The sequence below is a fragment of the Pseudopodoces humilis genome, chromosome 2 (genome assembly GCF_049639895.1).
Source record: "Pseudopodoces humilis isolate 2021_Gansu_Grassland_sample_001 chromosome 2, ASM4963989v1, whole genome shotgun sequence".
In the NCBI taxonomy this organism is placed as follows: domain Eukaryota; kingdom Metazoa; phylum Chordata; class Aves; order Passeriformes; family Paridae; genus Pseudopodoces; species Pseudopodoces humilis.
The window spans coordinates 101,503,349-101,529,536 of NC_142201.1; the positions used below are offsets into that span (position 1 = coordinate 101,503,349).

Sequence of the window (26,188 nt, forward strand, 5' to 3'; positions counted from 1 at the left end):
GCTGGGCCCAGGGGAGAAGGGGGGCAGGAAAAGGGGAGGCTGGGGACAGTTTGGCTGGCTTCTTCAGCTTCAGAGAAGGACACTTTTTGCTGGAGCTGTTGCTGTGGGGAGAAGGGAATTTGCCATCACCCAGACGGAGCTGCTGCTTCTTCTTCCCTCTTCATTGGTGGCCTCGCACCCCCTGTCCTGCTGGGACATCCTGCAGTGCCAGCCACTGCTGCAGAGCTGCTGATCCACCTCAGCCACCAGCCCAGGATCTCAGCTCATCCCTGCTGTTCCAGCTGAGTGTTCCTCAGAGCCCTGCAGGAGCACCGGGACTGACTGCCCGAGGGGTTTGTGAAGCAAAGCCTCTCCTCCATCCCTTCCCGTCTCAGCCGAGAAGGCTGTCCCGGGGTCCCTGGTTCTGTTTTGTAGTTATTGTTGTTTGTCTGCCTTGTTATACATACTAGTAAAGAACTGTAATTCCTATCCCCAGATCTCTGCCTGAGAGCCCCTTGATTTCAAAATTATAATAATTCGGAGGGAGGGGGGTCTACATTTTCATTCCAAGGGAGGTTCCTGCCCTCCCTAGCAGACACCTGTCTTCCAAACCAAGACACCTGTCCTGCCACTTCATCTCCCTCATATGCTCCAGCTGTTGCCTGTCCTGCCTACCTGCATTTCTGCCTGATGCCCTATCTGCTTCATCCCTGCCTGCCTTGTTCTTGCTCCCAACTCTGTGTTGCTGATCTAGCTTGTCACCATGATCCCCATCATGACCCTGTTCAGGGTTCTGCGCCTTCTGCCCTAGCGCCCACTCACCTGGTGTCTGGTCACCCACTGATGCAGGAGCTGTGCCTCTGCTTCAAGAACTGCAAAGGCTCCCCCCAGCAGGGCATGGGCACATGCCACCTGCCAGCTGGATGTTGACAGCACACTGAAATTCTTGAAACTCACATTTTTTCTCTCTGTCGCCCCCCTCTCTCCTTCTCTGCCCATTCTTTTTCCTTCTCTTCGTTCCTTTTCTGTCTTTTCTGTTCTTCCTTAGCAGAGCAACACTTCCCATAAATGGTTCTCAGATACAATACTTGCCTTGTTTCACTTAATTCCATCCTTGGTCATCTGTTTTAAAAGAACCCCCTGAAGTTCCACCTTAGTGGAATGCAGCGATGAGATATCCAAGAGTGTATGGGGATTTTTTTTCTCTTTTTGAATTAAAACTATATAAATCTTGATTACATTCCTTCCCATTTCAACAAGAATTGGAGATAATTGCCAATTACTGTACATATTTTTTACCCTGTAGAATCTGTAAGTGGTATTCTTCCACAAACTTGTATGCCTGAAATAAGAATGTATTGGAAAATACACTTACGGATTAATATATATCTTCCCAGTTATAAACAGACTGAGACATTACCCCAATATAAAATGTTTAGTGTTTATATAGAACTTCTTACATGTAAATATAATTATGTTATTGTAAAAAATAAACATTACTTATTTTTTACAGATGCCAGAGCCTGGAGAAAAGAGATGAACTGTTCAAGGCCAGCCCTGGTCTAGGTTTCAGTTTGTACTCTTTCTTGTATGCAGTGTCTAACTTGTACAGTGTGAGGAGCTCTCAAAAATATTGCTTGTAGCTGCCGAAGCACATAGGAAATCAAAAATGTTTATTGCTGAATTGTCTTTTTTTGCTGTCCCCTTGCAGATCCTGATGTGTCTGGAATCTCCATTGAAACAGATAACAAAAATGTAAAAGCAGAGGAATTTAAGGGTACAGTATGGGCATTGTTGTGATAATTTTTAATATATACATAATATATGCAAACTATGTATACAGAACCTGTGCAGCTATTGAGGTTGTCTTCCTCTTTCCTGAGGGGTCTTGTGTCTACTCTCTCCACTGATTCTGTGTTATCTTGGTCTTGTCCCTGTTTTCTCTTACTCAAGGTGGGGTTGAGCTAGGTGCTCCCCAGAGATCCTTTTCAACCTCACCTGTTCTATGGTTCTATGACTTGTTTGTCAGTCCTGTAACTTCTGCCTGGTTTCCTTCCACACAATATTACGGGAGCCAATGGAAAGGAGAAACATTAAATATCTTACAAGACAGAAAAGTGAGGGACTAGAGAGAACAGGTATAAGTTAGCTATATAAGTATATAAGTAACAATAATTTAATGGCTATTTTTACTTGTCAGTAGCTATAGTGGCTATTTACATAGTTATATATGTATGTGTCATATATAAAATGGCAAATTACTTTCAATAATGGGGTGGGGAACTTACAGAGGCAAAGAGGAAAACCTGTTTGCTGGGTGGATGAGAGAGGGGTATACTGTAGTCTGAGGTTTATGGGTTATGTGGGTTTATTTTTTGAATTTGGTTGGAGTGGAGAGAGGTGGGAATTTGGAATAAAAAAACCCTGTTCTCTGAGCTTTAAATCTCATTCATCTTCTTGAGGTAATAAATAATTTAGAGGTCTCTGTGTCATCTGGACTTCTGTTAATTATTCTTCTCTTGACAGAATACATTTAGAGCTCAAGGCAGGCAAAAGCAGAGAGAAATGCTTCAGGTAATATTAAAGCTTGATTAGGTTCTGTCTTTTTATATGGTATATAGCTTGCATTTTGTTCTTTTGTTATTTATACATTGAATTAAATCAGTTTAGCACAGCCCAGATGCCAAGCCAAGTTCTCCATGTGTAGCAGCACTAAAGGATAGTAGGGCTGATAGACATAGTTGTTCCACTGAGTGCAGCTGGTCTGAAATGCATTTTCCTTTTCTCTTCTAATTCCTGTTACTGTAGAGGAAGATGGTCAGGCACTGGGACAGGGTCCCCAGGGAAGTGGTCATGGCACCAAGCCTGACAGAACCCAAGGAGCATCTAGGTGACACTCCCAGTCATGGTTTAGTTTTAGGTAGTTCTGCAAGGAGCAGGGAGCTACGCTCACTGATCCTTAGGGTTCCTTTCAACTTGATATATTCTGTAATTCTATCACCAATGATAGCCTCCAGACCAGATGTAAATCCAAATTAAATATTGTGCAGATCTCTCCAAGATTCCAGAGGGCTTTTGCAGGTCTAGCAGTACCAGTGCTGATGCACAGTATCCTGTGAGTCTACTTTAATGCAAGTCAAGTGCACCTGCTCTGGAAAATACCTCTCCCTGACTTCATTTCTTCCATCCATTCATTTTCTCTGAATAAGATTAGTGGGTGGGCGTCAATGCTAGGGTTTTTTTCTGAAACAAAAACACATGTCATGCAAGAAAGGGGCAGCTCATTCAAGAGAGGTGACTTGTTCAGCTGAGAATGCTTCAGCTGAGATGTCTCTGTGTCAGCTAATAGAGACCAGCTCATTTGACAAGCCAATTGTCACAAGGCCAGTAGCAAAAGCAAGCTGAGCTTGAATTATGGTTTTTCTTTGTCAGAAGGACACAAAAACAAAATGGGAAGGAAACTAGCAAATCTTAAGATTCAGGAAGCCTCCACCCATCCACTTAATCTGAAGTCAGGAACCTCAGACTTCCTGAGTGCACAATATGTTTTTCAAAACGGCCAGTGCATGTGTAACATGTTTCTGGCAAGGAATGCCCTCCTGCCTCAATTTTTCTTTCAAGTCTGGATATATTTTTCCCCTGTGAGATATCATCAAGACTACCTTTCTGGGTTTTTGTTTCTTTTCAGAGCAGACCTAGGAAATCAGACTCTGAAGGGCAAGTGAGAAGATCTGTCAGTAGCTCTTAATTGCGTTTCAGCCTCATTTGCTGAGAGTGGAAAGAAGGATGATGGTTGATTATGTTTGAGCAGTGCATATTTGCATCATGAGAGTTAGATAAGCCATGTCAAAACTATAAAGGGTTTTGCTCTGGATATGTGGCCTGTATTGGAAAATTAGTAGCCTACAGGTAGCAAGGTCTGTATTGCATTTGTTTCTTTAACTGTCTTACTGGAATATTTTCAATCTCCATTAAGTTATACATTTAAACAGAAAAACTACTGATACTGAATTCAGAATGGTAGTTCAGAAAATATGTTCATAACAGGGTCAGAGTCCCTTCTTTAGGGGTGATCTGCTCAAAAATGTTTAAGCTAAAATGAGGGTAGTAATAAAGAATGTAATTGATGAACTAGATATTCTCATGTTGGATGGGGAAAGTAATAAACCCTATCCAGCATGGAAATATCTAGTCCCCAGAATCTGAAGTTTGACCCAAAGGCCGCTGAAGTATAGGAATATACTATATAATTATATAAAATATAAATATAAATATAAAATAATATTAAATATAAACAATATACTATAATAATAGTATTATTATATTATGATATTATTATAACATAATAATATAATAATACAGTAATATAAGAATATAATATAAAATATAAATATACTTGTTTCTTTTTCTCCACTATGTTTGTGTAAATCTGAAGAAGCTTCACTTTGAGAAGTAGATCTGGCCATTGCTGACTGTAAAGTTCTTTTGAAGGGGGAACATGAATTTTAATGGATCCTGAATGTGTACCAATGCAATACTAAAATCTCTAATTTTCCCTTTTTTCTTCATTCTTTTTCTTTCCTTTAGAGGCTATTCTTAGTTGCAAACACAAATTTTCGAAAGGGATGAGTTTAAGAATAGAGTGGAAGAAAATCCAATCTCAAGGAGTTTCGTTTGTCTACTACAATAGTGAATTTACAGGTACAGTACTACAAACAGATGATTTAACATGTCATTCTCTAGCATAGCTATTTACTCTTTCATGGGGAACATCACCAAGAATAAGACTGAACAAGAAGGCTCTTGAGTGTTCATATAGAAGAGCTCTCCTTTTGAGAAAAATAATTCTTCTCTGGGGGAAAAAAAGGCATTTCTTTATAAAATCATCAATTATTAGTTAACTTTTAATGCAGTTAAATATAATAAAATTCAAGACTAAGAAAAATGGCATGGCAGATTCCTTGGGATTTTTCAACAATGAAATTACATGAGGATGCAAACTCCCCTAAACTGCTGCAGGCTCTGCACTCCTATCCTAAAAAGAGGATTCTAGAGCCTTTTGTAAAGCAGGAGGCTTAGATATGAATAATGCAGCATTTTTTATATACATAAAATATAAACTCAGCTGTATATTTAAAATAATTTGCATTCTTTTCAGAAGTAGAATTTTTCTTTTTATATTCTGAAAAGTACTTACCTCAGCTTTGTGTGTTGGAGAATGTACAGGTCTTTGTTACATTGTACACAATAAGTGAATGTTGAGAAGTAAAATAAAAGCACAGAAATTTCGTTAGTTTGTAGAACTTGCAGATGAGTTGACCTTGATGGTGAACTTGGGTTTTTTCTCCATATATTTAATTTGGAGAAACACTGGAACTCATGGTTCTATGTGTGCATGTAACTTGAATTTCATAATAAGCTGTAGAATTAAAAAAACTTCTTCATTGTAAGAAGTCTGATGGCAATATCTTTGCTAAATCCATCAAGTTTTTCTTGCCAGGTCAAAATGTCAAATACTCTGCTGTGGTCTCACAACTTTTTCTTTAAGGTAATTAAGTTAGCGATTGCCTGGTCTCTAGTGGAAAGGGATGTCTTTCAGTCACTACTGCTATACATATTTTATTGAAACACCTGCAGAAAAATGCATTCCATCTTCCACCTGTGTAATGTATGGCAGATGGAGGTTTTTTGCATTGAGGGTGGTTTTTTTTGACTAAATGGAAGGTTCATAGTGTCTTGAGAAGGGGATTATATATTGCTCTTTGCTGATAGGTGACTAACACTGAACAAATAGTTTCATGTACAATATGACATAAAATATCAAGAAATAGTACAGGATTTCAGAACAAGCCAGTGAGCCATAGATATTTGCTTCGGACTGAAAGAGGGGAAATTTAGGTTAGATATACAGAGGAAATATATAAAGGAAATTCTTCCCTGTGAGGGTAATGAGGCACTGGCACAGGTTGCCCAGAGAAACTGTGGCTGCCCCATCCCTGGAAGTGTTCAAGACCAGGATGGGGCTTGGAACAACCTGGTCTAGCAGAAAGTGTCTTTGCCCATGGCAGTGGGGGTGGGACAAGATGATCTTTAAGGTCTCTTCCAATCCAAACTGTTCTGTGATTCTATGATTCTATAAGCAAATAGCAGAAACCTGTCTGTCTGTTCTCCCTAAAGGTGATCTTCGGGGCCGAGCAGAGATGCTGAATACAGGAATCCGAATTAGGAATGTGACTAGAAGGGATTCTGGGACCTACCGCTGTGAAATCAGTGCCAAGAGCGAAGAGGGGCAACGTCTGGGAGAGGCTACTATTACTCTCACAGTATTGGGTACAAACTTTATTACTTAGGCTTTTTAAAGGAACTGGATGATGGGGTGTTGGGATGTTGAAGGTAGGGTTGTCATAGTGTGTGGCTTCTGGGTTTTTGGGTCTTCTTTGGGCTAGGTTTATAAACACACCTGCACATGAACATTCTGCAATGGGTAAAACAGCTTAGCAAAGGTCACACTTGCATTAGAAAGGGTCATAACTGGGGTTTTATTATATCAAAGTAAGTTTCAGTTCTCAGAACTGAAATTGCTCAGTGACTGAGAATCTGGATAAGATGATCATGGTGTTTGGCACTAGAAAGTCAGCATCTGTCAACACTTATTAAATATTCATAAGCAGAAGTTCGTTCTAATATGCTACAGTGTCCTCCTGGTTTTGGAAGGAGAGAGTTTTTGTGCAATGACAGCCAGAGATCTGGCAATCGGTGGACTTTATTTACAGGAGAGATGGTGGTACCTGCTGGGGAGCAGTTGTTCTTTGTGGGTCTTTGTTTTCTTTCCCAGTTAGGGAATGGATGGAAAAGTGAATACTGAGCACATTGTTCTCACACTGGGTTTGGTATTTGTCCCACTGGATGAGTGGTAGAGGCCAATAGTTTTCCTTTTTTACCTGTGCAGACACAAAAGAAAATACTTGTATTTGTAGATTCTATATTTGTCCTATTAAAAATAATAATAATTTGTCTTTAAAAATTATATGTAAAGTCTCTAAGTTCTTCATAAAGGATGATAAATGCATGAACTTCTGATTAGCACCAACAATGAGGTAACTCCACTTACTCTTTCTTTCTTCTACTTTCTCAATAGCTTTCCTGTTTTAAATGTGGCTTCTTATTTTAAAGTTGAAATCTTGGAGGCCAAGGGAGAAAGAGCAGGATGGGGCATGTTGTGTTGCTTACAAACCTTGTTGAAAGTTAATGTGAATTACTATTACTATTGGTTTTCTTTATTTCTGCTTTTTATTTTTAAATCAACCAAGAAAAAACTATCAATACTAGTTAAGGTGTCAGTTGTTCTTTTAATGTTCCATGGATGCCTCTTCACCATTATTTTTCTTCTATATAATGTTAAGTACCGAAAAATAAAAAAGTTTCTTTTCTGTTCACATATTAAAAATCAAAAAAGAAAAGAGACATTTATCTTCATAGGAGAAGGAACAAACAGTTCTCCTGCATCTGTGTGAGGGAATGTTCATTTTTAATTTAAACTGGAATGCAGTAACCAATTGGTTTTGGTCCTCAGACTGGGGTTTACAAAGTGCCTATGATGACTGCCAGTGTCTCGGTTAATCTTTCTGACAATCACTTCTCAAAAATTTACTCCTTTTTATACAAAAACTCTTTTTGGTCTTCCTCACTTCCTCACTAGTTTTAAAATCCTAGAGCAGGGAAGGGGGCAATTGCTGAACTACGGATTCTGAGTTATTCCATCTCTGTCTGTGAACAAGAGGCTCCATACAAGAAATTATGTGAAACAAACTCTCTGGGGTTGAATGGAAGTACACAGATTTGAGACAGGATGACAGAGCATATGGTGGGGGGAGGCTGGCAGTAAGCACCTCTTCCATTTTTAGCAACTCATAAATTTTACTGTGCTCTCAGTAGCAGGATTGTACCTTCTGGCCCTTCTCCTGCACCTCATTTCATTGATGTGGTAGTTATCAAACGTGCACAAGTACTCACCTCCTCACAATTACTGCCAGGCTGTTGTTGATCCCATTACTAAAGTTCTTAGAAATGCCTCTGCCTGAATTAAGGTGCAAACGAGACATATGCCAGTGACAATAGTATGGGGTTTATTTAATTGTGAATAGGAGAGAGAGAGAGAGAGAGAGAGAGGGGAAATAGAGAAATAGAGAGAGAAAAGAGAAATAGGAAATAGATGGGGGGGACAGAAAGAGATTAACAGGGGGACAGAATAAGGAAAATACCACCACTGTGTGGATTCAAATGATGTTTCATTGATCCTCTCCAGCTGGTCTTCTTGGTGGTGAAGGTCCCCCCCAAAAGCATAGAATCTGATTGGTTAATATACACTCAGGCTAGGTAGGAAAATCCAGGCACCTCCCTTGGGGGAAAGGGGAGTTTTCCATTGTCTCTTACAACAGACTCTGGGTGTTTTGCAGCACATGCAGTTTTCTGGTGCAAGGTTTCAGCAATGACTCTGGGGAGCATTTGGGTGGTTCTTTGATGAATTAAGGCATCCCCTCAGCTGCCTCTCACATGAATGTCCCATGGATGTGGCCTTCCCAAGGCTGGGGATTCCATAGCCAGTTTGTGTAAGGGAGGATGGATGCACTGCCCCTGAGCAGAAGTTAAAACACACTGAACCTTCATCCCCGCGCCTCGGCTGGGAGGAAAATCTGTGCAAACCTGCTCGCAGCAAACATGTCTGTGGGCTACAGCCTCCCCCACCCCAAAGCAAGCCAGAGATGATTCTTAGCACAGCTTCTGGGTTTGGCTCACATTATTTTCCTTGTTTACTTGTTTGTTTCAGGTGATTGAAGAATGCGTTTTCCCTTTATCTGATCTCAGCAGTTTGACTTTCAGTCCAAAGTCTCAGTCAGGTATCTTTAGGGAGGCTTCTTTGGTTGTAGCTTCTTTATATAGTTATTGTTATAAAAGGCAAAACTTTGAGGCATGAACTATTTCAGTCTCTGACACATGTGGACAGTATAAGCACATATGTAACAAGTGCAATTTCACTGTCCAGTTGCTCCGACTACTCCAGTGTGTGAGGTACCCAGCTCCGCAATGACAGGAACGGTCGTGCAGATGACCTGTAAGGAAACTGAGGGCTCCCCTCCATCTGAGTACCAGTGGTACAAGAATGGTGTTGCCTTGCTGGAGAAGACAGGAACAGGCAGTGCTAGAGAAGCAAACATAACTTACACCATGAATAAAAAGTCTGGCACTCTGGTAAGTGTAATTACCAACTCTGTCATAGACAGCTATCAAGGAGACCAAATTTACTGTACAGTACAATGATGCACAGGGGTCTAAATCCAAAAGCTCACAAGGTCTTTGTTGGAGGACAGTGTCATGCTGAAATATGTGCTGAGAAATGTAGAAGGTAGTTTCCGTCTCAAACCAGTGACAAGCCATAGACATAGTGATACACGCAAATTGGGTGAGGTGCAAGGCTGCAGTAGTGATAACTGAGAATCTAGAAATATGTGACAAATTTTATCTTGTCAGTTGGTAAACTAGGGCCAGGTGAGAATGAGGTTCAGTACAGCAACAGAGCTATATTTGACAGAACCTTACAATTTGGAATAGTAGCTTCATACACTTCAGGGGGAGTGCAGCACTCAGGGCAGTGCAGAATCTCTGCAATCCAGTGCCATTTACAAGTTCCCATCCAGGATCTGTGAAGTCAGTGGGAATGAGTTGGGACTGTGAGTTTAGTTCTTCATTCTAGTTGTAGTTTGTTTTGTGGGTTGTGGTGTTGGGTTTCTTTTCCTTCAGAACTAGCTGTCTCTCTCTTGCTTCCCTCATTAGCTGGTCCTTCAAAAGAACTTGATGCTGCTTAGGGTGCTGAGATTTTTAAGAAGTAAAGAGTTGTTCTACAGACTCTACTCATGCAAAATCAAACTTAGAAACTGAGTATGACTAAGCATTCAGATGTTCTGAGGATCCTTCAGCACATCACAGAATCAGGTGGACTACTCAAACTTACTAATCCCTTCTAAAAATATCAAAGTATGGCATATATTAAAAAGAAACAGTAAACAAGTCTAGTGATTAAAAAAATAGAAACACTGGAATTGACATGAGGTCAGTCTCTATCCATCTCTTTGTTATGGATCAAGTGTGAGATTTAGACAAGCCCTGCCTTAGATTTTTGGCAGCAGCTCTACTTAGGTGACCTGCACCTAAATCACTCTGGCTTGCAGTAGTTGCAAGTCTATTATAAAATGAGTTACTTATTGAATTGGCAAAAGGTAACAGACAAGAGACCTTAAACAGATACTTATTATACAGTATAAAATAAAAGAACTACTAATAAATTACATAAAACAGTGCATGACATTAAAGTACCTATATCATAGCTAGCAAAGAAATAGTATAGATTAGGAGTCAATGTAATTTACCACCAAATTGCCAATAGCATACACAGAGTCCTTTCACTCAGCCCCTAGGAGAGTAACCACAAAGTGCATCCTGACTGTGGGGAGAAGACCCCACACATCTTCAGGAAATGTGCAGAAGATTTCTGCTTTGTGAAAATATGCTATAGCTTTTATAATTTGTAAAGTGAAGTGTGTGTCAGTCAGAATTTCCAGCTTGTCTTCCCACATCTGCTTCCAGGAAGATGTTTACTGTCAGCTGAAAGCATCAATCCCATGATGATGAAATAATTCACTGCACAACAAGCTGTCCTAATTTAATTACTTCATCAAGGATCACGTGAAGCTCATGTGAGAGCAAGATGCCCTGAATTATTGCACCAGCTAAAAAGCAAGAGCTAAGCTCTTCTGTGGTGGAGGGAGATGTCCTGCTACAGTCTCACTTCCTCATTTTCATTTTTACAGTAGTAGTATTTGATAAGTAGTGTGTTTTAGCATTTCTCTGTTGGAAGACATAAAATGTATTTTTGGAGGGTTGAGAATAACCCAAACAACTCTTTACTTCCAAAACATTTCAGCTGATAATGCATCCTAAGTAATATGTGTCAAGTTTTTTGAAGGATCAATTAATGGGGTTGTTGTTTTGATAAAATGAACAAACTGTTTGATTTCAGGTATCCTGAAATTAGAGCATATCTTAAAAAGTGGATATTATTGGAAAGTTCTGATCCACTGAAAATTAATTTTCTTGTAGCTACACTCCACTTAGTTAAATGTCCATCTAAAGGAATCTCTTAGGCAACAAGTAGAAGGACCAAGGAATGTGACTAAGGAGCTGTTACAAGGTTGAAATGGACCTAAATTTCTTACTTGCCTTCAGGGGTTTTTTAGGTTTTATTTATTTAAAACAAACAAATACACACATTGACATGCCAGCATTTCTATCCAACAGGAATTATTTTTTTTCCCTGTTCTGATAATGTTTTTTGACTCTTTCTTAACAGCTGTTTAATACAGTTACAAAGAATGATACTGGAGAGTATTTCTGTGAAGCCTCCAATGGGATTGGATTATCTCAGAAATGCTCAGTGAAGAGAATGCAAGTTGGTATGTGTTAAAGAAAACAGTAGTGGAAAACAGTCTTGCAGTAGGATTTATGTAATTGCATGGTGCAACTAAGAAGCTAAGACCAGATTGAATTAAATCTTTTTATTTAGTTGTGGCATTTGCAGGGAGGAGAAATACTAAGTTCCTTATCACAGTAGCTAGCTTTTAGATTGCTAAACGCTGAACTTCACAGAAAAGCATCAGCCTATATAAGACTGTTAATATTTCCAAAAGCTTTTGTGGAAGGCTTACAGAAGAGTGTGCCAGTTAACTGGGGTGTTTTCTTTATGTAAAGCCTCCCTTTTGGGATTCATTTGTGGGAAATCTTAATGTAACAGTCTGTAATAACCCAAAATGCATGAAGATTTTTGCAAAATATACAACTGGTTCTTGCAGATATCATAGGAAAGCAAATGGTAACAAATCCTAATAACTACTGCAGAGAAGATCCTGTCCAAATCTTCCATAAAGCAGTACATGGAATTGCAAAGTTCCACATGGTGCTTTCATGGGACTTAGCTGAAAATCACTGTGTCATGGGTTTCAATGCATTCCTGGTGGATTATGAGCAAATGTTCCCCAAGCTACTGAGATAGAATCTCAGTATTATGTATATGCCTGAGTTAGAATCCAAATAAGTAATTGGAAACATAACAAAAACCAATGAAAATGTTTCTGCTTGTTGATAATTTTGGTTTTCCTGAAATGGATGACAGTCTGAAGCTCTAAGTGATTATATCAGGATATGGGTGTGGTCTTTGTCATGCTTGAATTCAAGCCATCACCTTCAAAATAAAAATGGCCAGATGTTTCAGTAGGCTGGTGCAGAGCTTAACTTCAGGCAACTCAGCTTTATTGTGTTGTATTTTAAAAGCCTTGCTATTTAAAAATTAAAAAATCATTGCATTTCAAATAACTGATTTGAAGAGTTCTTTAGAAGTGGAACCCAATTGCTATCAGCTATTTCAGTTGTGTAAAGCAAATTAACTATATGAAGAAACTTGCTTTAACTCTTACAAAGATTTTAAGATATTTTTCCTCAGAGACATATGACTTGGGTAATACTTATCTGGGGAGTGTGTATGATGGGGAATATGTATCCCTTGGTCCTTCTTATTATTTCCTTACTTTTTGACTCAAACTAAAAGATAATGTGTACCAAGAACTTCTGTTAAAGTGGCTGTGGCACATTACTGCTTTTTTACTGCTTAAAAACATCTAAGTGTTACAAATTATTATATGTATCTTAGGCCAAAGACCATCTGTAGACACAAAAAATGCCTGTGGTAATTAGGTAAAAATCCAGTCAGTGGATATTGTTACAATTTAGAACATTGGACCTCTGCTTTATAATTACAGATGACCTTAATGTAAGCGGTATCATTGTGGCTGTAGTATTTGTGGCTCTGGTGATGGTACTATGTGGTCTTGGAGTATTCTATGCCCAAAAAAAGGGCTACTTTGCAAGTAAGTAGAATAAAATCACTCCTTCCTTGTGTTAAAAAATGTCTTTATTTAGCAGAGTTTCCATGACACTCTCCCTTGCCTAGAGAAGCTGTAGATGCCCCATCCCTGGACGTGTTCAAGGACTGATTGGAGGGAGTCCTGAGCAACCTGATCCAGTGGAAGGTGTCCCTGCTTATGGCAGGGAGCTGGAACTAGATGATCTTTAAGGTCCCTTCCTAGCCAAACCATTCCATAATTTTATGGTTCTGATGACATGTGCTCCTTTCCATGAAGGTTCTAACTCCATGGTACTAAAGCTGGAGAACATTAAAACAGCAACATTTTGTGCAGACATTTTTATTCTGCCAACATCTACTGCAAAAGGTACTTTGAAAATGACATGGAGATGTTTGTGCAGTTTCTTAAGGCCACTAAACAACAACCTAGGGAAAGCAACAAGCTAGACCCTGGTTCCTGGAACCTCTCCACCCTAGTTTTGATAAGGAATGCCTAAGAAAGGCAACATAAAAATAAACCAATTTTAGTCTACTGCCCCTGTAGTTAGTCTACAGCTAAGTTCTGATGAAAGGGAAACTAGATTAACTGTCTTCTTCCTCTGGGTCATGGATAAAGTTTGTTTTTTGGGATTGCTCTAAAAAGCTTGAAACCGAGCAACCCTCTCTGTAGCCTTTACATTGGTACCTGTAGGGTTGAGCACAGCAACAATGGATGGCAAATATTGGGGTCTGAAAAGGTCAGCTGCCTGAAAGAACCAGAGGCTACAGACCTGCTTGTTAGAATTCACTTGGAGCTTCATTTACCTTTGAAAGCAACCTAATCTTTCTTCTGCCTAAACTCACTACACCAAAAAGAGACATTTGGTTCAGAAACTCCTTCTAGAAACTGAAGAGCTGAATATTCTAGGAATAACTATTTCAAAGAACTTTAAATCAGCTAAGGGAACTGTTCTTGTGCTAATTATTTTCCTTTTTTCTTTCTTTTTCAGAGGAAAGCTCTTCCCAGTAAGTATCTTGATGCAAGTAGTATATAAATCACTGTAAACCTCATTTATGTTTCAGGTGATTCAGTAACTGTAATGATTTTTACAGCCTTTCTAACACGATTCTTGTGCAATAGCTTTCTTGACACTGAGATAAACCTGATCCTATACACTAGCTGGTTTCCTTATTAGAAACCAGTGTGCTAGTCAGAAAGTAAATCGTTACATTACTGTAGTAAATACAGAGATGTGTCTTTTCACATAGTAGCTTACACCCCTAACCGAGCTATAGGCTTTTTTGTGTTTCCTCTTCAAACTAGACAAAAGACAGTGAGAACCAAATTGAACTGCTCTCATATCCACATCTACAGGTTATTTCAGGAAGTGTTTTGTAAAAACATAACTGGTAGAAACTTTCTGATAGTGTCTGGTCTATTCCTCTGGTATGTGTTTATTTCACTCAAATTTCTTAGTAGTAAGTCAGAATTCCTCAAGCTATTTTAGTTGTGGCCATGAGCTAGACAAAAAGTATAGCTGGAAGACGTGAAAAGACAAGGTTTGGCAGTAGTTTATGAGATAATGACTGCTATCTAAAAGCATTCAATGGATTTGTTATGGTAAGTTTTTTCTAAGAGACAGGGAAAAAGCCCTGAGGATTGCTGGAAATCTGGAAAAATGCATTCATATATAAGGCTCCCAAAGGGGTAAACCCAGCACCGGAAAAGTCACTATTTAACCTGCATTCATTTCTTGCTCTGTTAACAGAAAGAAGACGAACTATCAATCTACAAGTGAAAAGGCAAGTCTTTCGTGTGCACTAGTGTGTTTTAAAAGCTTTAGATATCTTCCTTAGATCTGTAATGTCTTTGCACATGTACACAAACTCCTCACACCTGCTATGCCATACCTGGCACCAGTACCTGGAGATACTTTATCTCTGCATTTAAAGCTTTCTATTGCATATTCTCAAGTGCCACACAACTACAGCACCTTGCTCCATACTTTGCATCTTCTTGTACATATTGATTAACTGAGACACAGTCCAAGACAGCAAATGAAAGATGGGGTCCTAACTCTTCTAAGAATAATGTGGGTCAAAAGACTTGACTAAATATGGAAGCTGAATTTACTACATCCACCCCCACTTCCTTGAGTGGGCTCAAGGGCTTTAACTACATGTACATCGTTCCAGCTTTTCAGATTGGTGCAAAAGGAATAGAGTTCTAAGTAAAACTTCATCTAGGAGTGACTTAATATCACTATCTACAGTTTAAGGACATTAGGAGTTTTAAGAAGCATGAGGAATACTGATATAACCTTAAAAGATCCCTGAACACCACCCATTTCCTTAATCAAAACAAAACATACTAAATTGTATAAGCTTATTCCTTGACTTAGTATGTATATAAGAAACTTCCTGAGACCAACTGTCTGTTTGCTCTGAGTGAGAAGGATAAAGCTTTGAAGAGCTATGGTATTTGTTTATCATTTCTAATGCATTTAAAAATCAGATGCTGTATTTATGAATAGGTTACTACTTCTATGTAGAGTGCATTTTGTAGACCTCCCATCCCAGAAAAGAATAAACATTTAATAACAGTGTGTCAGACACATTTCTTGTCAAGCTCAATGCCTTAGTTTTTTCTGAAACGTTCAATAAATATTAACCGGCTTAAAATCTTTGAACTATTATTTATGTAACCTTGTTTGTTTCATTTAGGATTTCAAGCATACCAAGTCCTTTGTTATTTAGAAGATTTCAGCCTCTGTGAGGGACATCAAATGACTACTTGTTATAAAAAAAGTATCAGTGTCCTGGTTTCAGCTGGGATAATTTTCTTCATAGTAGCTGTGTTTTGAATTTAATATGAGAATAAAGTTGATAACACATTGATGTTTTTAGTTGCTGCTGAGTAGTGCTTACTCCAAGTCAAGGAGTCCTCAGATGTCCATGGTCTTCCAGTGAGGAGGTGCAAAAGAAGCAGGGACAGAGCACAGCTGGGACAATGCTCTGAGCTGTCCAAAGGGATATGCACAGAATCACAGAATCATAGAATAAACTGAACTGGAAGGGACCCATCAGGATCATGAAGTCCAACTCCTGGCCCTGCACAGAACACCCCAAGAATCATACCCTGTGCCTGAGAATGTTGTACAAACACTTCTGGAACTCAAACAGACGTGGTGCTTGGTGACCACCTCCACACCAGAACATCATGCCCAGTATTTAAATTGGGGAAGTTGGTCAGGAGGACCTAACTGCTGCTGTGAGACAGGCTGGACATCGGTCAGTGGGTGGTGAGAAACTGTTGTGCATCACTTGTCTTAGGCTTTACTCCTCTCTCTCCTTTTCACTACAATTAATATTATTGTATTGTTGTTATTATCATTAGTATTATTAGTATCTTATTTTGCTTTGTTTCAATTATTAAATTGCTGTTCTCTCAACCCATTGGTTTTACTTTTTTTTCTAGTTCTCCCACTGGGGATAGTGAGCAAGCAGCCACATGGGGCTGAGCTTCTGGCAGTCCTTTTTGGCACCAAACATGTGACTCAAAAGGTTGAGATAAAAGCAGATCTGGCTAGAGCATGTTAAAACAAGTTTGTTATAAGCCTTCATTGTATTGGTTAACAGTTGCTGGTTACCATATTGATTCATTTGCCCTGGGCATGGGCTAAAGGTATCACTGTGTTGTTCAGTGTTGTACTGGCTTGTGATATGATAGAATGGCTGGTCATGAGCCTGCCTGTGTCCCTGCTGTCCTTTGGGAGCCATCTGGTGGAAACTATCCACAGTTACATCTACTGCCTTTTACCCTCAGAGAGCCAATCCATGGGAAAAACACCTTTCTTCCCCTCCAGGATGATTACAGTAGCATTCTAGAATTTTAAACACCTTGCATATCTTGTGACTACCCTTGAAACCAACCTGGTCCTTTTGGTAACTATCAGTATGTTGTTGCATATGGTTCAGACCTTCTTTAGGGTTAAGAAACAATCTGTGGCTACTGAAAACCCACCAACACATACTGTGCATACACAAACTTCAGTGACAGGCCACAGGAGGCAACCACTCAATCCTTATTCCTGAGTGAGCTGCAGGATATACATAAATATTTCAGCTGTTGTCCTGATGAGCATACTATCACCTGGCTGCTCTGATGCTGGGATAATTGGGCTAACAGGCTGGAATTAGAGGGTAGGAATCGCTTTCTAGGAAAGCAGGCATTGACAAGGTGATTCCACAAGAGACACAAGTCCTTAGACTCTGGAAGTGACTCCTGTCAAGCATGGAAAGTTATCCAATACTTGAGGGAATTAGCTGTGCTAGAGATTACTAATTTTGACCTGGACAATACAAGGTTTCCCACAGATCCAGACCAATTCCTCAGCACATGAACCACGTGGTGCAAGTTTGTAGAGTTGTATCAAGACTACACACCAACCCACTAGCAACGTTAATCTGGAAAGACATCACACCACCATCTGTGGATGCAGTGGCTTGCCATCTCTAGGAATTTGAAGACAACCCCTCTTCCTCTCATCTCATCCGTGGATAAACTATCAGATAAAATGTCCCAGGAGATTAAGCAGTTCAAAGAGGGTATGCTCTATTTCCCACCTCTACAGACCCATGCTAATGACAGTAAACATTGGCTCAAGAGGAAGGATATGGAAGGTACATACCATGGGATACCCTGTGGATTTAGCTAAGAGATCACAGAGAGGGCATGAATAATTGGGATGGAAGACCTACCTTGACCCTATAGACACGGGATATGAATTGTAAGGAAAACAATCCCAAATGGGGGTTCTTCCAGGAAAGCCGCTACTCCCATCTCCAGTGGATGGTTTCCCAGGCAGAGTGGAAGGGCTGAATTTACTCCTGATCCTATGGAAAGAAATTCTAATCCATTTCTTCAAAAAGTAAGCTCTTAGATGTTGTGGGTTTTTTGAAAATGCATATTCCAAACTAGTCTCACTGTAAGCCCTCTTTATTAGGTGACTCAGAAGAATGATTTCACATGAAGCCCTGAGCAACACCAAGCCTTTGAACAGATTAAACTAGAAATACTTTGAAAACACTCACAGACACTTGGGCCAAAGAACGTGGCATTTGTTGGTATACTGTGCCATGAACCAGCTGAGAAAACCAAATGATCCAACAGACTGTTAAGACTACACTGAGAGTAATGGGTAGGGGGACGTTCAAACATTGGTATGCATATTGGCAAAGGCTACCTGGGAGTCTGCCCTAGATCTGCCACGTGGCTGGCCCTGCCCAATCAAAACTTGTACTGTAGAAGGGAATAAAGTTCCTGAAGTGCACATGGAAAATGTGCTGCGGAAGACAAACTGGGATATTCCTGCCTTGGGCACAGGCAAACTCATCAGTGGGATTGTTTCTGCTCAAGGACCTGGGCACACTTGTTAAGATGGGAGGATGGGCGAGTCTGGTTTGTGCATTGAGTGGATTTGATTGAATAGCCAGTGAGTTGTGTGATGTCAGTTGCTGTGTAGTGCTGGGTATTAGCACTTCCACGCCAGCTGCATGCCAATCATTGCACTGGATACCTCATGGTGCCTGCCTCCACCCTTCCAGCTTTGAGGATACGAACCCAACTCCCCTTCCACAGCCACATTAAGAATGAACTTTAATATAACCAGACAAGCAGAGCAGTGATGGAATCAGAACTGACTTCAACACGCAACAATCCAACACCAGACACCCTTTCCTGCCCTGAAAAGCTTTATGACAGTCCTGACTGTCATAAGCCAAAAGTCATGGACTAAATAAATTCAGTAGACTTCCACAGAGATTGTCTACAGATTAAGGAAATGGTATATGTGTGTGCATCTATAAGAGAGGAAAGGTGGTGGTGTATTGGGAAGTGTAGGATCTGGCATGACATGTTATGGAATAAGCAGCTGATACTTTTCTAGTCTTAGCTGGGAGTTAATTTTCTTCCTAGTAGCTGGTACAAAGCTGGTTTTTTTCAATTGGTATGAGAATGTCAGTAACACAGTTTCAGTTGTAGCTCAGCAGTACTTACCCCGAGTCAAACACTTTTCAGTGTCTGATGCTCTGCCAGTGAGGTGTTCAATCCATGAGGGAAGAGGGCCAGGACTGTGACTGAACTGGCCAAAGTGATAAAGAACATCATGCTCAGTATATAAAATGAGGGGAAGTTGGTTTGGAGGGGCCATTTGCTGCTAGGGAACAGGCTGGGCATCAGTCAGGAAATGGTGAGGAGCACTTGGGCTGTGCATCACTTGCGCTTCTCAGGTTTTCTCCTCTCTCTTTCCCTTACTATTACTTTGGTTCAATTATTTAACTGCTTTATCTCAACCCATGAGTTTTTTTTCTAATTCCCTTCCCTACCGTAGGGGGAGGGGACAGGGAGTGAGCCAGAGGCTGTGAGATGCTTAGTTGCCAGCTGGGGTTAAACCACAACACCAAGAGATCTTTTGACCTCTGCTCTGTAAATATTGTTTCAATGTCTTACACGCTGAAAACAGAAACTGCCAATATTTAGTCAACCTAGCTTAATGGCATTTCAAAAAAAATAACCCCCAAAAAACTTACAAATTAGCTTGTATGTTCAATTTAGTTCTGTGTGAAAGCTTCTCATTTTGTTCATATGTACATGCAGCAGTACAAGATTCACTCTTGCAGCTTGGAACAATCTATTCAAATAAATTTCATAGATGACCTCACTACTTGCGTTTCAACCATTGTCAAGGGCTCAATTTCTCCTGCAATTCTGGTTTACTAGGACTCAAGAGACGATTTTGGCAAATCTGATACACTTCCAAAGTGTGTAGCTGTGCAGAAGTAAACTCACTATGCTGACAAAATAAATCTTCCTGCAATTAAAGCTCAAGCAGTGTTTCAGTGTCTAATGTGGAAATCTCCCTCTCTGTAGACTGCATATGTAGTTTCATTCTGAAGAAAAATCATGTCAATACAATTCAAACTGTAGTATGTAGACTCAAACTGTTGAAGTGTTTATGTATTTTCTCAGATAGCAATTATTATAAACAAATAGCTCCTCAGAAGCTTAAGTGTTTTTGTCAATAGTTCAGTCACAGAAATTCACACCTTACAACCTCTTTAGCAGATTTCAGTTTCTTCTGGAAGATTAACTTCATCACCTTTGTGTTAATTGATGCAGTGTAGAATTTGGGCGTTCGTGCCTATGCTTTCAGCTGTGCAGGCTCCATCACTACTGTAGGGATTTGCTACAGACTTAAGGTTCATGGAGTTTTTTTTCTGCAGAAGCCTTTTGGATAAACTCAATAGAACAAGTAGTTCCTTCCTGGTATATCATTATGAGTGTTATAATATGTAAGCATTAAAACATAGTACACAAAGGAGTTTTGCAGTTAACATTAAGCAGCACTACTCAGCTGCCTCTGTCATGTAAGAATTGATGATCACAGCTAGCTATGCTCACCATGCAATTAAGAGCTTCTTCACACCACTGAAATCAAACTGAAGCACTACATTTATTAAATTACAACTGGTGCCATGTTCAGCAACTCCATGGCTGTACACTGCTGTTCGGTGTACAAGCTGCAGAGATCACTTTGGAGTCTCCTCAAACTTGGGCTCTACAGGAGGAATGGGAGAGAGAAAATTCGTATTAGTCTCTTTTTATATCATCTTCAAACACCACAATTAATTTGTAATTCAAAGAAAACTAACCATTACATTGGGTAAAGCAGTAAATTGCAGTCTATGCACCCACTTACCGATTAAATGTGGGCAGCAGTAAACAGTAACTAGGCTGGAGACAGGTCTTTTTCACCTTGCAGGAATATATATAAAGGCTAAGCCTCAGTAATATTCTGCCAAAACAGCTTTTAGCAACACCTGACAGCAGAGAAACTGAAGAAGTCAACCAGAGTATTTCCACCATAGCTCTGATACAAGAACAAGTAATCAAGCTCTTCTCTCCCCTTCTTTAATGTATTATCAGTGTATATTAACAGAGAGAAGCAGACAATTTCAACTCAACTAAATACTCTCCACATGCAAACATTGACCAAGGAGTTCTTGATGTCAGAGGTACAAGCTCACAAAGGTTAGGGCTTTGGGCACCTGGGCTACTAATGCCTGTTGTCTTTAGTACAAAGTCTGAGAAGCAGGGCTCAGTTTATAGCAAGCATCCCTAAGGTGAAAAAACTGAAGTTCCTACCCATATAATTACATATATAATTACAATTTGAAACCTAAATGAAATTAGATCAAGGATAGGCAACAGTGGCAAAAGAACATAGTCATGTTGTGTCTGTGCTTTGCTCTATTCCTATGGTCACACAAATTCTTTTTCCTTACGAAAACAAGTAAAATTTAAATATGCATTGTTTCACATATGACACAGAAATAAAACTGAATATAGAGAAACTACATCCCTAAAATAGTGGAAAAATGAAAAAAGAAAAAATATAGATCCTACTTTACAGGTACTCTGTTGGTGCAACCTGACACCAACTTTACCCAACTGAAGTATTATCAAAACCCAAAACATTTTCAGGTGTGTTCCTAGTCTAAATTAGAATTCCCAGACAGTCTGATCAGAACTACAACTTACTGACTATGGTGGCTTGGCCTTGGCTGGCTGCCAGATACCAACCAAGCCTTATGTTGTGCCCTTTCTCTTCCAAGCTGAACAAACTTAGAGCAGTTAAACAAAAGTCATATCCAAATACCTGAAGAAAAAGGTTTAATATAATTTAGCCACAAAACATTTGTAAGTAAGAAAGTTAAGTCCTATGTTAATTTTCTGAAATCAGTGGCTTTCCAGAGGAGTTCACAAAATCAAAAAAGTCACTTTGGATGATGTTAAGACTAACTGATATTCACATTATAGTCTGCTAATCTCTTTGGCAAGATGAGAAAAATACAGACCTGAGGCTATTTCTATTTGAGCTCTTTCTTTAGGGTGTCTGAAGGACAATTAAGATAGCCTGATCTGAGTTCAAGTTTTGTTAATCATTAGTATAAGGAAGATCACATCTCTGCCAAAAAAGGCAAACGATCTAACTAGAAGTCATGTGGAAACAGATGTGAACTATGCAAAAGTGTAAGATAACTCACCCTCAAACTTAAATTCCGGAAACTTGGTGAGATCTCCCTCACCATATGCCCGTTGAAGTCTTGCAAGGGATTCATTCATATCTTTTTGAAAGTCAGGTCCTGCATCAACAGGCCCTCCAGCTTGCCTAATAAACATTAAAAGTTGTCATCAACAACTCAGTTCTAACATTTCATGTGGAAAATTCTACATTTTCAAGCCCACTTATGAATTAAAACATTTTCAACAACCAACCAAATGAAATAAAGTATTTCCAAAACTCAAGATATCACGCCTTAGGGCCTCCTTACCTTACATATAAACAAGATTTTCAGGGTAAAGTAAAGGTTTTCTGCTATGAAAATCCAAGCCTTTTGAGACAAAAGATGGTCTTATGAGGCAAAAACACTGATGGGTATGCAGGTTCTCAGGGCTTTTAGTTTTGTTTGTTCCAGGTGTGAATTCCTAACAAAACTGTGATTTTCACCTCTTCTATCTCTGAATTAGTTATCCCAGTTAGTAAAGCTTAACAATTCTTGCCAGGGAAATGCATTTGGAATGCTGAAGAAGCAAAAAACTCCCACCACTAAGGGAGCTTCTTGGGATTCAAACATCAGATAACTAAAATAGTAACTCTTTAGATTGCCAGCACTCAGTTGTACCAGCACAGGATCCACGCTTAGAATTGGTAAAACCACCAAATATCTGCCTCCCTACACAGACGCGTTTGCAGGTAAGGATACACACATCTTCCACCAGTAGAGCTAAGAAGTGTCTTAATTCCTTCCCAGGAATACTTCCCAAGAATAAATTACACAGAATTACTAAAATTTTAGTTTCCTGGTCAGTAGTTCATTCAAACATTACAAGAATCTAAGATTCCATTTGAAGGAACTGCTTATTAACTGAAGATGTTAATTGAACCATCCTGGTTAATTCCATTAATTCTCAATTGCTTTTGGAGGCTATTTCCATTCAGCTTCTGGAAACAAGACTACATAATAACTGTTTTCCCCAGCTGAAAAAAAAGAAAAGAAAGGATTTGTTTGGCTTTTTTCGCCCTATTTACAGAGCATGTATATGGGTAAAAATTAACATACCAATACATTCATGCAGTGTGTAAGAGACCTTAACTGTGTGCCTTACCTACCCAAAAACAATTGGTATTTTCTATTAGATATAAAGGAATAAGCTTTCCCACTAGTGAAACCATCACTAAGTGTTGCAGAGAAACACACCTTGAATATTTACAGACTAGCCTACAAAACTATCAAATTGTCATAAATCAAACACTTAATGTCTGATGTTTTTATGTCAAAATCAACAGATTTTCGCTTTTTGTCATCAACACCCTCCTTAAGACAGTTTCCTTTACTTACTTGCTCTTTGTGTTGTACTCTCTGATCTTGTCTAAGAAGAGCTTCTGAACCGGGTCGAGTTCTTTTGTCTTGTTGAAGACAATCGCAGAGAGCCCAATGTTCCTGCGCAAGTGAATGGACACAGCAGAGTGGAAAAGGGAGGAAAGCCGCAAGATCTGTCGCAGGATCATGATGGCACTGCTGCTTAACCATTAACAAAACACCAAAGAAGGAGCAATGAATTAGTCACAGCGATATAAATGCATATGAAAGGCAGGAAAAAAAAATAACTTGGAGCTGAAACCAGAAAACTATTTAAAATAGATTTATTAAGATATTATTAAGATAAATATTTAAAGAAAAAATAAAAACGTACTTTGGAGCTAAATTTAAAGCAGAGAGGTATTTAAAGGTTATTTAAAACAGCACGGAGGGGAGGGGAAATTCAACCACCCACTGAACCTCAGGGTACCGTGATCCCACGGGTGCAGCTCCGTGGCCCGCTCGGTACAGAACCACGAAAGAACAACCCAGACAAACGCTGTATTCAGCTCTTCGCGTTGTTTAAGTAGAATATAAGGTAACAGTTCCAACCCAGCAAAGGTCCCCGGAGTCACCTTGGCCTCACCACCGCTTCCGCTCGGCCCCGCCGCCCTCGTGGTGCGCGCCGGGAATCACCCCCCACCCCCAGCGCACACCCGGGGCTCCCCCATCCCCACACACCGTTCGGCCCCGCTTAGCGCCCGCCGGGACCTGGAGAAGCGCGGGAGAGCCCCGGGATCGCCCAGCACACACCGTGCCCGCACAGAGCCACTTCCGAGTGAGAGGAAAGGGCTTGAGGCTTTCCGGAGCCGCTGGAACTGCCGGGAGCCGTAGTTCCCGCGCGGGGGCCGCCGGGAGTCGTAGTTCGTGTGGGGGCGCGGCGGTGTTGCGGGCTTTCCCCGCGCTGGGCCTGCGCGCCGCCCCGATCTCGGCGCAGCCCGCTCCTGGACCCGCTCCCGGAGCCAGTCCTGGACCCGGAGCTGGGGGAGTTCCCGGACGCGGACGGACGGCGGGACGTGTCGGTGCGGCGGGCGGACGGACGGACGGACGGACGGACGGTGGCGACGGGTGAGCGCGGCCCGGCCCGTGTTTTGTTTCCGTTTCTCTCCCGGCGGCTCTGCCATCCCATTTCCGTTTCGGGTTCAAACAACGACACGGAGGCGCCGCGGGAAGCGGGGCCCTCGGAGAGGTGGCGCCTCGGCTGTCGCAGGGAAAGGCCCCCGGTACCAAGGACCGAGCGCTCCCGCTCCGGAGCTTGCGAGGCCTCCCCGGCGCGTAAAAACTTATCCCCGCTTGTAAAATCCTTGTTTTGTGGAAAAAAAAAAAAAAAAAAAAAAGTGAAAGCGTAAGACGATGCGGCGTCTTGTGGTTTTCCCCTTGCAGTGGTGAGAAGCCCCTCGAGTAAGCCCCTCCAGTTCTGGGCCCCTCTTTCCAAGAAGGACTTCGAGGGGCTGGAGCGAGTCGAGAGAAAGGCAGCGGAGCTGGGAAAGGGTCTGGAGCACAAGTCTGACGAGGAGGAGCTGAGGGGGACTTATCCCGGGGAAAAGGAGGCCCGGGGAGGACCCCATTTCTCTTTACAATTCCCAGACAGGAGGTTGCAGCCGGGTGGGGGTCGGGCTCTGCTCCTCTGCAAACCAGTAATAAGCCTTAAGACGTGCCAGGGGAGGTTTAGGTTGGACATTAAGAGAAATTTCGTCACTGAAAGCGTGATTTGGAACAGGCAGCCCAGGGGGGTGGTGGAATCACCATCCCTGGAGACGTTAAAGGAGAGACTGGATGTGGCAATTAGTGTCATGGTATAGCTGACGTGGTGTTCAGTCCTGATGGTCTCGAAGGTCTTTTTCAAAGTAATTGATCCCATGATCTTGCATAGTTTGCTTCCCAGTGTTCGGCCAGGTACATGCTGCACAGCTACAGCTCCCATTTTGGCTTTATTTTCTCACTGCAGGCTCTTGATAGGGAAGTTAAACACATTATATTGGGTGTGATTTTCCCCCACCCTGTTCAGTGCTCCACTATCTCCATCATAAAACTGAACTGGCTCATGATTTGTAAGAGCTGATCTGTAAAGGACAGGCTATCTGCTTTCTTACATGCTTTGTGGTGATATTTATAATTTGGATAATACAGATGGATAGGACACCAGAGCTTCTCTGGGGCACAGATAACTCCAGTGAGTGGGCTTCAGTATCAGCTGATTATGTGTATGAGCTCCAGAACTGGAACCTATTTCACAGTTACCACAGTTTGGATAGCAAACATCATTCTACTCAGAGAGTTTGTGCCCATTTCATGGCGGGCTCATTCCTTGCTTAACTCCTTGTGTTCTAGGGAAAAGACAGATCTTAAACAGAGCAAAGGGATTACTCTCCTTACTGTAAAAGATACTGGAGAAGCACTGGGCTGTGCTCTCCAGTAGCTGTGAGGGAAGAAGGTTCTCTTGATAGGTGCCTTCTTGTATGTTAGTGGAGGCCAGATTTCTTCCTGGCTAACAGGTAAGTCTTAGGGTGTGTTAGGTTGAAGGAAAAAGTAGAAACAAGCAGAAATCAGTAAGCTGAACCTTCCAGGAATCAAGCACAGTTTTTATGCTCCATTGAACAAATGCTGCTGTTCTAGTGTTCCAGCCACACTCCTCCAGGCAAACCACGCTCTTTGAGTCTTCTTGTCTCTCAGTAGCCTTCAGGCAAGGGTGAGGCAGCTCAGTCCCATCTGAGCTTATGTTCACTTTCAAACTGCATAATCCTGTACGAACAAACAGCTAGACTTCATGTGAAA

The 26,188-nt window shown here is 40.8% G+C and overlaps 3 protein-coding genes across 11 annotated transcripts in view; 2 read left to right on the forward strand and 1 right to left on the reverse strand.

The window, feature by feature from the left end:
• The window catches only part of JAM2 (junctional adhesion molecule 2), a 46,439-nt gene extending 30,059 nt beyond the window's left edge, over window positions 1-16,380 (forward strand). The window contains exons 2-11 of one of the 3 annotated variants that reach the window (XM_088052058.1): window positions 1,691-1,756; window positions 2,506-2,553; window positions 4,567-4,680; window positions 6,157-6,309; window positions 9,023-9,228; window positions 11,384-11,486; window positions 12,846-12,953; window positions 13,939-13,954; window positions 14,698-14,731; window positions 15,653-16,380. In XM_088052058.1, the coding sequence (XP_087908184.1) occupies window positions 4,605-4,680; window positions 6,157-6,309; window positions 9,023-9,228; window positions 11,384-11,486; window positions 12,846-12,953; window positions 13,939-13,954; window positions 14,698-14,731; window positions 15,653-15,685 (729 nt within the window). In that variant the 5' untranslated portion in view covers window positions 1,691-1,756; window positions 2,506-2,553; window positions 4,567-4,604 and the 3' untranslated portion in view covers window positions 15,686-16,380. The remainder of the gene's footprint in view (window positions 1-1,690; window positions 1,757-2,505; window positions 2,554-4,566; window positions 4,681-6,156; window positions 6,310-9,022; window positions 9,229-11,383; window positions 11,487-12,845; window positions 12,954-13,938; window positions 13,955-14,697; window positions 14,732-15,652) is intronic. The other 2 variants (XM_014253640.2, XM_088052059.1) reach the window with 2 other exon arrangements.
• Window positions 16,381-20,423: 4,043 nt separating this feature from the next.
• Window positions 20,424-24,357, reverse strand: ATP5PF (ATP synthase peripheral stalk subunit F6). Of its 6 annotated transcripts, none has more exons than XM_014253554.2 (4): window positions 24,167-24,357; window positions 23,393-23,572; window positions 22,037-22,161; window positions 20,424-20,547 (listed from the first exon to the last, which is right to left on the reverse strand). In XM_014253554.2, exons 2-4 carry the CDS (start codon window positions 23,560-23,562, stop codon window positions 20,519-20,521), a joined length of 324 nt encoding a protein of 107 aa, XP_014109029.1. In that variant the 5' UTR covers window positions 23,563-23,572; window positions 24,167-24,357; the 3' UTR covers window positions 20,424-20,518. The 6 variants fall into 6 exon arrangements, with proteins under 6 accessions (XP_014109029.1, XP_014109028.1, XP_014109032.1 ...); XM_014253553.2 differs by having other exon boundaries at window positions 24,125-24,357; XM_014253557.2 differs by having other exon boundaries at window positions 24,095-24,245.
• The window catches only part of GABPA (GA binding protein transcription factor subunit alpha), a 30,417-nt gene continuing 28,571 nt past the window's right edge, over window positions 24,343-26,188 (forward strand). For both annotated transcript variants that reach the window (XM_005524161.3, XM_014253552.2), the window contains exon 1: window positions 24,343-24,481. The gene's annotated coding sequence lies outside the window, so the exon portion shown is untranslated. The remainder of the gene's footprint in view (window positions 24,482-26,188) is intronic.

What these genes read in the sequence shown, in the direction of transcription:
- ATP5PF (XM_014253554.2), bottom strand. Translation starts at nt 23,562, where the DNA reads ATGATCCTGCGACAGATCTTGCGGCTTTCCTCCCTTTTCCACTCTGCT. An exon ending in GAGTACAACACAAAGAGCAA is followed by an intron (nt 22,162 to 23,392) that starts GTAAGTAAAGGA and finishes AATGTTTATTAG; the next exon opens with GCAAGCTGGAGGGCCTGTTG. An exon ending in TCCGGAATTTAAGTTTGAGG is followed by an intron (nt 20,548 to 22,036) that starts GTGAGTTATCTT and finishes TTCCTCCTGTAG; the next exon opens with AGCCCAAGTTTGAGGAGACT.